We start from the raw sequence: 11674 nt of genomic DNA on the forward strand, positions 1-11674 counted from the left end.
CTGTCGAAACGCGTTATTGTATATGTAGCGCTTGCCATTTACTTACCGATGACGTCAACGCGCGAAGTGAACCGATTAAAACTTTAATATCTAATTTAAAAATAAATTAATATAACAAAACCTGTACACATTGTACTATTCAGTGTAGATACAAAAACTTTTAAAATATTTTTTTCTGCAAGAAGCCTATTAAACTAGAAACCGGACTATAGTTTTCCGAAGGTTTTTGATAGGCTGAATCCGAAACCCACTTCTAAAATGCTCCGTCACGTCAGGTTTTTGAAATATTTTAATTTAAAAGTTCAAGAAACACGGTTTTCGGCTGTATTTGAGGTTATATTACATAACGGGGTAATTTTCTCAAACAAAACTCGTTATGACATCTTATCTGGAAGTACATATTATTCTTCCCTCGAACAAATTCGAATGCAGCAGAGTCTACGGCGTAGACTAACCTCACAGCCCTGGGGATCGAATTTCGACGCGGAAAAATTCCAAAACTTACTTAGATTCTCTAACCATGACCACACAGTCCTGGGGGTCGAATTCAAGCACAAAAAAACTCTAATAGAGCAGAATGATTGAGAATGAGATAGAAAGAGAATGTTAGTTTTCTTGGAAAGGAGAAGAGATTCGAATGGTTCAAAATGGATTTTGCAGATCATATGCCAAAACCGTGTTCGTCGCACTTTTAAGTTAGGAAATCTCGTGAAATCGTGAACCTGATATGATGTAGCAATTCGAATTCGATTTCAGCGCGTCGAAAACCTTTTGGTAAAGTACAGCCTGGTTTCCGGTTTGGAAGGTCTGTCAAATTTTATCGGCCAATGCTATTTCGTGAACATCCAATACGAGATGAAGCTGTTATTCGATCACAGTACGTGCCGTGCGTAATTCTGCATAAAAAAAGAGAAGTGGGTACTTTGGCAACCCTCTAAACATATTATAAAGCGAGGCGTCCTTGCGAGATGGATCCCATAAAGCATAAAAGGTTGAATAATCAATTAAGAGGCAGCGCTGCTACCCCCTGATGAATGAGGGTGTGAAATGACACACACATCTGTCTACGGAGGGTTGATAAATAATAGGCGACACGCCCTAGCTCACAGCAACAATAAGAAGGCATTTCTCGTATACCTCGACGCGGTGGTTTCCTGTTTCTCAAATATTTTTATACAAAGTGTCCGTTTCGTTGAGAAAGCGCAGAGCAGCGGCTCCCAACTCCCAACCCCCCCGGACTACTGAAAGATATTTGGAAACTGCTGATTTCACATTTTAAATTTACTTCGCTCATCTTTTTCCTTAGCCGAGCGTATTGTTGCATCGATATTCTTTAATTAATTTTATTGTTGTAAAATGGCGCTACATTGTTATGATTTTGTGACCTATTATTTTATTAAATTCTTCAATTTATATTTACATCCTGGTTTGTAGTGTTCATAAATGATCACAAGCCACGTGACCAATGACTTTATTTGGAACAGTAATTTAATTCCCTTCTTGTTGGCAATTATATTTCGGTAAAATTAATTTGGACAAGTTGAAAGATATTTTTAATTATAGTTTTCAAATGAGTGGCATTCTGGAAAAAAATCGGTATCCATCGGTATCATTTATTTTCAACTTTTAACTCTGTTTACCAGTACGTATTTAAAAGCATTTGTGATTGATCTGCTCCGGGCTTTACAATTTCGTGTGGAATGGAATGAGGGTTTTGCGTGGAAGTGTCAAATGGCCGAGGAAACATTTTGGGACCGCTGGCGTCCGGTTTTAAACTTTCTTTGTGGGCCGTCCGAAGGGAATGTGAAATTTTATGCCTCGCCTGGGCAATCTAGGCGAGAATCCGGCTTCTGCTGCCTTTTGTGTGTCGTGAAAATTAGGCAGGCGCCACTACTAATTGCCGGAGATGGTTTATGGGACGACAATTGGTAGTTGACATGAAGAATGGAGGATAATCCTCTCTTATCCCTCGCCCGGAATTCACGGATCAGCCCGATTTGTTTTCAACAGAGGTTGTGAGAGTATAGTACTACAGCCGAGGTTAAATTCGCAGGTAAAATTTAACATTTTGTAGCCACGGAAGGAGAGTACAGGGTGATCAGCTAGAAAGCGACATCAAATTTAAATACCTGCACTGAAAATATTGAATGTGAGAATATTGAATTAATTTTCCCTAAAATGTCGTGTATTGTTGAAAACGATATTAAAATTGCAATTTTTAGTTTTTTTATTTCTACAAGAGCACTGTTCATTGCAAACATATTGAATATTTACAAATTTGCAATAAAAATTTGATATTACATTACGGAGTTGTGATTTCTGTCTGTGTGAAATTAAATCAATAGACGTGCGAACTATAATCACGTGGTGCACATATGATATACCTATGTGTTTATATATCGCCATTGTCCGAAAGCGTTTGGGCACTCAGTCAGATTTATACATACAGTGCTTTCGAAAAGTAACGAATAAATTCATTATTTTTTAAATTGACAAGTTTTCGAAAAAATCCCCTGGCACGTCGATTTTGTTTTTTAAAAAAGGCGCATTTTGACATACGACCCATATTTGTGACGTCATCGTTGTTCGAGATATGACGTCATCGACAATTTTTTTAAATAGCAACCCCCAATTTTGACCATGCCATTTGAAAGAGCGTGTCATTCTACATACACATGAAAAATTATGATATTACATAACAAAAATTTCAAGAAAATAATGTTTGAGGATTTTAAAATTTAATTTTCACAATACTGAAAATGATAATGATTATGTAAAAATCGTATAAAAACTGGTGCACCTCCCCATTATGCAACACCTGTCCGTGCTTATTTAGATGAGCTGTTCCCGAATCGTTGGATAGGGGGAAGGGGGCCGATTGAGTGGCCAGCCAGATCGCCTGATTTGACACCCCTACATTATTTCTTGTGGGGATACTTAAAAAGGAAAATATACGTTACTAGACCGATTAATTTAGAAGATTTAAAAGCAAGAATTCGTCACGAGATACATCGTACACCTCCTGAAGTTAATGATAATGTCCAAAAAGAATTTATTCATCGTCTTGGTTACTGTCAGGCAGCCAACGGTGCACAATTTGAACATTTAAGTTAGTGATTTTTACATAATCATTATCATTTTCAGTATTGTGAAAATTAAATTTTAAAATCTTTAAACATTATTTTCTTGAAATTTTTGTTATGTAACACCATAATTTTTCATGTGTATGTAGAATGACACGCTCTTTCAAATGGCATGGTAAAAATTGGGGGTTGCTATTTAAAAAAATTGTCGATGACGTCATATCTCGAACAACGATGACATCACAAATATGGATCGTATGTCAAAAAAATTTTTTTGACGTACGATTTTTAAAAACAAAATCGACGTGCCAGGGGATTTTTTCGAAAACTTCTCAATTTAAAAAATAATGAATTTATTCGTTACTTGAAATGAAAAATAAAAAGAACTATCTATTTCGACCACAGTTAACTACGCCTCCCATTAAAAAAAACATATTTTTCACACTTTCGTATTCGAAATTTACTAACCTATACAGGGTGGTCCGAATTTTATGCAGGAAACTTCGAGGGCAGATAGATCTCTTTAAAATAATATGTGTTTGCCTTATAAACATAGGTCTGGAACGGCACCGTTTTAGAGATACAGGGTGTTGAAGTTGTCAAAAAAAAATTGATTTTTTGTTTATATCTCCGAAATCTATTAACCGATCTCAATAAAATTTGGTACCTACATATAATGTATGATAGTGGACCTTATATTCCCTGAAATATGAGCTTTAAAGGTTCAACCAGTGGTGTACAACTGGACAGGGGTCACCCCCTTTTTTATAAAAAAAACCTACGCCACTGCATTTTTTACATACCATTGTAACTGATTTATATTTTAATGTACAAAATACGTTGAAAAGGTGACTTTAATTTTTTCCCTAAGATTCGCCGTTCTCAAGTTATTCATACCAATACAATCCCATTGTGGCAGACACTTCTAACGATAATATTACGAGAATATTTGTTTATGTTTAAGAGTAAGTGTAATTTGTAAGCACATCAGCAAAATTATTTACACTCCTTTCTACACCACCTATGAGGTAGTGTGCGATATAAACAACAAATCAATTTTTGTTAATACGTCAACACCCTGTATCTCCAAAATGGGGCCGTTCCGGACCTATGTTTATAAGGCAAACACATATTATTTTAAAGAGATCTATCTACCCTCGAAGTTTCCTGCATAAAATTCGGACCACCCTGTATACTGATTCTTGCAACATCTTATTAGGTATTTTAATATAAAGTTATCGATCGGCATGTTTTTAAATTAAACCGTTCATAAAACTTGACTATTATAGCTAATGTAATAAATAGGTGGTAAATGAAAGAAAATACACTTTACTAAACGAATACTTCACAAGTATCTACTTAATGGTGAGTTCGTAGAATATTTCAAAGTATTATCTGAACAAAGTCCCAAGCTAGGTTTCTAGAACTTGAGGCGGACAAGGAAAATTCAATGGGACGATTTATAACGCTTTTTAAATCAAACGTGGGCGAAAATCATAGCAATCAATCTTCCCTACTATCATTCATCTGAGGCTCTAGCAACAGTTAACAAAGGACATCGAATCAATACCACCTATACAAGAAGGCCGTGCTTCATGGCTGGAATATTCTGTGACGTCAGCTGAAGTAGTTTCGTTAGCGAACACACTATAACCTCATTGAGGGTACAGGCAGGGTAATTTGAATAGCTAGTTTTTCATTTGTACCTAACTCTACAATTAAAATTACATCACACATTCCTAAGAAAAGAAAATAAAGGAAAACTTTATTTCTCTCATCAATGCTGTTTATAATCATTCCACATACATATATAAATAAATACTTGTCTTATACAAAAACATTAAAAACCATTTGTAATAAACTTTTAACAGATCCAACTTTAGAAAAAAGACAATAATTTTTTTAGTACGCTAAACATTTTTTTTTTGACTACCTACCTACCTTTCAAATAAGTAAAAATAGATTATTTGTGCTATATTATTTTTATTTTTTTTTTTTTTTTGAGAAAATGTAGATATATAGATGTTTTGACTCTTAAGTATTTAATGAATTTGTTGTCGTCTCTTGGCTTTTCAAAATTTAAGTCGAGGCAGATTATGGTTTCCGCTGGACAAAGTCGTACGAATTATATTATATACAGGGTGATTCAGTCATAATGTCTTTAATGTTAACCACGTATTCGGAAGGCCTAATAAAGAAAGAAAATCGAAACAAAAATTTTTTCTCGACCTTTTAAAAAATTAGAAAATTAACCCTTAACGCCCGTTAGAGAATTGGATAAGAATAATTTAATAGAAAAACAAACAACTTAAACAACAGAAATAACATACAATTTGCACTGATAAGTAACAATCAACAAATAATTAAGTATACTAAAATTATTTACCTTTTTCCTGATCGTCAAGTTTGACGTTTAATTTCATAACCAACTATTGAGTTTTCGATGATTTTAAATAACACAGCTACAATACGTAGATATTATTAGTTATTTTGAAAACTAACAAGAAGAAAAGTTTTAGAATTAAATTCCCCATAAAATAAAGCAAGAATTTTTTTAAGTTCGCCAACGGGTTAAAAAATTCTGTCATATTTTAATGGTGCATTATCCCTTATCAATCCTTTAAAATACTTCAATAGGACTGTGGAATCTACTTACTGTCGATAAATGCCTTGGTACACTTACACCGTGTACCAAATTTAGTTTTTCTAAATTCAAGTATAACTGACATATTTTTTGCGAAATTTGAAACCCCACCTTCAAGGCTTATATTTAGTATAAAAGTAAGTTGCGTTAAATCACCAAAATTTGGGTTTCTCTACATGTATCTAAATTTAAATATATTTTAATCAAAATTGGACTCATTTATTTATATCATATACATACCTTACATACAGATAGGTTTTTTGTCATAAAAAGCTTAGCTCTGCAAAGGTCTGGAGAAACTGGAGACAATAACATTTTTGTAGAAATGATTCTATAATTCATTCAGTATCTACTTACATTAATTTTCACATAGGTACTGCCTAAAATTTATTTCATTCACTTCGTTTTAGAGATAAAGATACATTACTTGAAATGATTCATAAAAAATTCTATATTATTTTTTATTTACCTATCTATATAAGATGTAAATAAAACCGAGTTTTAAGTAGTAACCGCCAAGTGACAAATTAACAAAAATAAGTATATATATTTACGCAAAACTTCGTTTTTTATGAACTGTTTAAAGTCAATAAGAAATATAGTCTGTTCCAAATTTCAAAAAACTGTGAGGGTAAATCATGTAAACCTTCATTCATATAGATAGGTAGTTCATCTTAATTATGACATCATAAACGCCTTAAGAATAACACGAAATTGCGACTGGAACATTAAAACTAACGATTATTAAAAAAACATGCCAATTTTAATACAGCTTGTTGCAACAATTAAAAGAAAATGTCATTACATTAACTTTGTTAAATTTTATACAATTTCCCCCTATAAATGTACTACTACTTTTGCAAGTTATTTAAACTGTATGTACCTATTTACGCGTATTTAAAACTGTATAAACCTATTTCAATGCATTTATATGTATTTATTAGATACCTATTTAACTGTATTTAATATAAGTATGTTCAATATTGTGTAGGATTCTAAATGTATTTTTTCATTATTTCCTCAAATATGTATTTAATTTTCATTAGGTACCATCATTTCCATTAGGCAAAGAATAGATAAGATTTGCTTAAAATAGAGAACGAATAAAATCCTGGAATAATTCAACAACTGAAATTCCTAGGACATAAAAGCCGCTTGCAACACCGCAAATTTTAGATATTGTGGATGTAGTGACTGTTGACACTTTAAAACTAGACAGACAAGAACAATAAAGGTTTGGTGTAAATTAAAAGGGTTACTTAGCGTAAGTCATTCTTTCCCTAGCGATAAGAAATCCCTAAAAACTGTTGGTGGAAACAAGTGTCAAATAAATGAATAGGTAACTGAAGGCTGAAGGTACATTATAATGTAGATATATAAGATAACAAATAAATACTTCTAAAAGGCGAGCTCAGTTGTATTTTCTGCACAGTGTCGTGTTACGTTTCGAAAATGCCTGAAAGCTTCACGTAGGGCTAAGGGCTAATGTACCTGCCAAAAATTCGCAAGTGCCTCAGTCACAAAACAAAAACATCAACACCTACCTGTTTCGGGTCTGTCCAGCACTCTGAGAGGGTCGACCTGGATGACTTGTGCCACCTCCTTCCTGGCCAAGTCGCAACTCCGGGGGTTGCCTAGCACGGCTCCGGCCACCAAAAACAAAACGACGATACCCTGTATTTGATACATCCTCCAACCGAAAGTACACCTCCTCTCAGTCCTATCGATCACAGCCATTGCTTTTCTATACTAACTAGATATGTACTCTTTTTTTTATTTCAAATCCATCACGGTTGCTTTGGTTGCTAAGGCACTGTACCCCCGATTCACATACCGCACTGTCGCAGATGAGTAGTGGACGCGATGTTACCTATGCAGCGGCTCCGGTGGCGAAGAACTTGCGCACGCCTACACGCACACGGCTTTATTCCTCGCGTTTTTATTTTGTGTACACAAAAAGCTGAGTGCTTTGAAGTTTGAAGCGACGCCTGCGCTGTGGCGGAGAATAGCGGCAATAGCGCGACGTTGCCAAATGTACCGGTTTCTCCAAAATGTAACACACTAAATTGAATTCCCAAATAGGTACGATTTTTCTCCTGTAGACCATGGGCCCATCTTTTGTTTTTGAGATACAGGACTTCAAACATAATTTTTTAAAACAAATTTTAGCTAGGTATATCTTTTTCAAAAAACATTGGAACGCATTGAAATTTTGAGGGAATTGGAATAAAAATTTTTATGTCACTCTGAGTATTAGTTTAATTTAGCTCTATTAAACTGTACGGATTATACCATATTTGATATTTGATTTACCAAATTTGGTCTTGACTACTTATTATATTGTAGGTATGTAATTTCAGAATATTGGTCATTATTGATAGTATACACAATGATTAACATTAAAAACAAATACAAATATAGAATAACAAACATTTTATACATGTATATTATAATTTAAAGGTTTTCCTCCAATATGGCAACTATGGATTGACAGTAACCATGACACATGATGATACAATGCTAATCCTAATACCGATTTTAAAATAGGCACCTTTGTGTGCTTAAATATTTCTGTATAAAACAGAAATACCTATGTAAATGCAGTTCCTAGTTTAATTTATTTTATTTAAATATATGTTTAATTATATGAAGCATATGTTTTCTTATATGTCAACAGAAAAATTAAAATGAACCGTTGTAGAGCATTTAAAAATGTTACCCATGTCATTTTTGACCTAGACGGAGTTCTGTTAGGTATGTATTTTTTTTATTCGACGTATATATAAAGTTACATATTTTAATAGTAGGTACACGTATGTTTTAACTTTCAATTCAAAAGGCACCTTCAGCTTAATAGGTTACATAAATAATGTGGGGTTATAAATTCATGTCACTGTCAAAATTAGATAAACCTCTAAATAAAATGTGAATTTTGTATATTTTGTTACTAAGAAAGTTGTTAACATAATAGGAAAAAAAACACAAATAAGTCATAAAATTTATATTATTTGTTGAATACATTAAACGCAACTACATTTAGATACAATTTTAATAACATTTTATTCAACCACTGCAAATGTAGCAAAGTAAATATTTCATTGGCAGTGGCAATGTTTGAGTAGTAATCGCTTTAAAAAACTTTATAGATACAGAGAAATTATATACACTAGGAGTGCAAAACGTTGTTAACAATTATGGAAAAGTTTACAATTGGTCGGCTAAATCCCAAGTCATGGGCCTACCAGGTGCAGACGCAGCTAAGAAAATTGTAGAGTTGTTAGAGTTGCCTATCTCCCCAGAAGAATTTTATAAATTAGCCAAAATCCAATATGCCCTTGTATTGAAAGATGCTGAAATAATCCAAGGTATACACACTTGTACTTACCTGTGTTTTCGTGTTTCAGATACCGAGATCATTTATAAGAATGTCATTGCTAACATTGCAAAGAGGTTTGGAAAAATATACACACCCGAAATACAAGGCAAAGTTATTGGCACCGTGGAACGAGAGTCGTGCCGAATCGCAGTGACGGAAATGAAATTGCCCATGTCAATCGACAGTTTTCAAACAGAATTTAGGACTACTGCACACAAACAATTCCATAATGTACCGTCCATGCCAGGTATTTCTGGTGCTGTAGTTTTTCAGTTGGGAGTATCTTATGTTTTTTAGCAGTAGTGTGACAGCAGTTTGATTGTTTTTTTAAAGCAAATTGAGAGTAAGACGTTATTTTGATTTGTTACATGTGCTGTTTTGTGATTTTTTTGAGCATTACTTCACGCTTATGAATAACTCGGTGAATGAGGCTTTTTTTTTCTTTATTCGTAATGATTTTTGAGCTAGCAGTAAGGATTAAGTTAGGCAAAACTTTATGTAGGTTACTGGGCCGGTTATATAACCAATACAGTTTTTGACTAACTGTGAATAAATATTATTTCCTTCGCTGTTTCCCTGTTATCGATTATCACTTCTCACCTCACAGTTCTGTTCATATTAAAAATGAAAACATGAAAGCGTTAAAACCGTAAAAAAATTTAAAGCGAACTTTACCTAAAAAATCAAAAAGTACCTTAATGAACTATTCTTAATTAGGTTATTGATTTTATTATTTATTTATTTATTTCTTATGGGCTGTAAATTACTAAATTCTTGCAGTATAAGAATTATGACTTTTCTTTTTTTTTTCCTTTTACCGACTATTCCCATACTTTATTACAAAGTTTCTAAGGAAAATAAAGGTTATTTATTTATGTATACAATATGGGAGTAGCCGAAAATGGGAATATGTGTGGTCGAAGTAAATAGCAATTAGTCGAAAACAGATTAAAAATAAGTTTTCAATTATTTTTAATTCTAAAATCTATCAGATCATAAAAACAAAATCATTTTTGTTTCGTGATTTTAGAATTACTATTTATTAGATTCATAGCAAGTTGCCGCCAAAATACAAAAAATTTCGATTAAATTGAGACCTAAAGTAAAAAAAAAACTGCTAATTGGTTGAAAGACTCAAGAGATTCAATATTTTCATGTTCGCCTTACAGTGTTTAATTTTAGGAGCTGCAAGGGTGGTCAAGCACCTACACAAAAACAATATTCCCATAGCTGTAGCGACCTCATCGAGTCAAGATAGTTTTACTTTAAAGACAGCGAAGCACAAAGATTTCTTCTCTCTGTTTAGTCACGTGGTATGCGGTGGCTCCGATCCGGAAGTGAAAGGGGGAAAACCAAAGCCAGATATATTTTTAGTTTGCGCCTCAAGGTAAATTAGTTATTTTTTTTAAACAAAGTTTTTCATGTTGTGATTTCTTTCTAGATTTTTAGATAAACCACATCCTGAAAAATGTTTGGTGTTCGAAGATGCACCTAACGGTGTTAAAGCTGCTCTTGCCGCTGGAATGCAAGTAGTTATGATTCCCGATGAAAACGTACCCGTAGAATTGAGAAAGGATGCACACGTAGTAGTTAATTCTCTCGAAACGGCTCCCTTAGATTTATTTGGTTTACCTCCATTGTCCAGTTAGCATATAAGTAGACCTTGTGTAAAAATAAATCTGTTCTGTTATTTTGTTGTTTTTGTTCAAAATAATAATAGAAAACCAAAATAACCTCACTTCTCTCTTTCATGCTATTTAATTGTAGGAAAACATGCCTGATACATATATATGCTCTTTGAATGATCTATTTAAATTATAACTTTTAAAAACCTATCCACAGTTTATTAACTAAATTACTTTGTGACATTTTGAAGTTGATTCAATACATCTGCAGCCGACAGGTCCTTAAGAGATACACATTTCTCCCTACCAAATTCTAAAAGAAAATTAAATTAAATTGCTTCAAGTAACGATTTAAATATAGTACATACCATATCGTGCCCACAGTTTTGGCTGAACTCCTGAACATTCCCTTATTAGTATCGGAAATTTGGGATTATTCTGTTTCAATTCCACATAATATTTCTCGATAAAATCTCTAAAAAATAATGTTTGTTATATTACATAACCTACAGTTCTTAGATTTTTACTCTACCTGACACCTTGACTTGCTGCACCTTTCTGACATAAATGAATTCTTAATTCTCTTAATCCCGATGTAAATTTTAGAGCAGCTGACATTTTCCCAAATTTGATGGTTTTAAAAAATATTTTTTGGAAAACTTAGGGAAATCGCCGTTACACTGTTGCCGCGTACTTCTCTGCACAACCATTGATTTTATTTTATAAACTACGACAACTAGAGCACAGAAACTTTAATTAGAGTCAGTTGCATACATAGTACCTCTGCATAGTACCATTACCATAGATTAAATACACACAGTCAGTTGTCCAGAGGCAATCCACTTTGCTTTGAGCATTGTTTAAATTTAAATACCCTTTTAAACAATGCTTTGAGGTTCCCTGAAGCATGTGCATTTCTTATATGGAATAAGTTTTACGAATTAGC

General features: G+C 33.3%; 3 protein-coding genes across 4 annotated transcripts in view; 1 reads left to right on the forward strand and 2 right to left on the reverse strand.

Moving 5' to 3' along the window:
* Positions 1–7642, reverse strand: part of LOC108905796 (glypican-6) — a 106399-nt gene extending 98757 nt beyond the window's left edge. The window contains exon 1 of the mRNA XM_018708817.2: positions 7272–7642. Coding sequence (XP_018564333.1) covers positions 7272–7464 — 193 coding nt within the window. The 5' untranslated portion in view covers positions 7465–7642. The remainder of the gene's footprint in view (positions 1–7271) is intronic.
* Positions 7643–8240: 598 nt separating this feature from the next.
* LOC108905780 (pseudouridine-5'-phosphatase) lies at positions 8241–10793 on the forward strand. 2 transcript variants are annotated; one of them, XM_018708798.1, is made up of 4 exons: positions 8241–8481; positions 8874–9092; positions 10286–10490; positions 10545–10793. In XM_018708798.1, the coding sequence occupies exons 1-4, from the start codon at positions 8415–8417 to the stop codon at positions 10750–10752; spliced, it is 699 nt and encodes a 232-aa protein (XP_018564314.1). In that variant the 5' UTR covers positions 8241–8414; the 3' UTR covers positions 10753–10793. The 2 variants fall into 2 exon arrangements, with proteins under 2 accessions (XP_018564314.1, XP_018564313.1); XM_018708797.1 differs by lacking the exon at positions 8874–9092 and adding an exon at positions 9132–9350 and having other exon boundaries at positions 8243–8481.
* Positions 10794–10845: 52 nt separating this feature from the next.
* LOC108905781 (NADH dehydrogenase [ubiquinone] 1 alpha subcomplex subunit 2) lies at positions 10846–11457 on the reverse strand. Its single transcript, XM_018708799.1, has 3 exons — positions 11261–11457; positions 11097–11203; positions 10846–11041 (listed from the first exon to the last, which is right to left on the reverse strand). Exons 1-3 carry the CDS (start codon positions 11344–11346, stop codon positions 10959–10961), a joined length of 276 nt encoding a protein of 91 aa, XP_018564315.1. The 5' UTR covers positions 11347–11457; the 3' UTR covers positions 10846–10958.
* Between the last annotated feature and the right edge of the window lie 217 nt (positions 11458–11674).

The sequence above is a fragment of the Anoplophora glabripennis genome, unplaced genomic scaffold (assembly GCF_000390285.2).
Source record: "Anoplophora glabripennis isolate ALB-LARVAE unplaced genomic scaffold, Agla_2.0 scaffold269, whole genome shotgun sequence".
NCBI classification, from domain to species: domain Eukaryota; kingdom Metazoa; phylum Arthropoda; class Insecta; order Coleoptera; family Cerambycidae; genus Anoplophora; species Anoplophora glabripennis.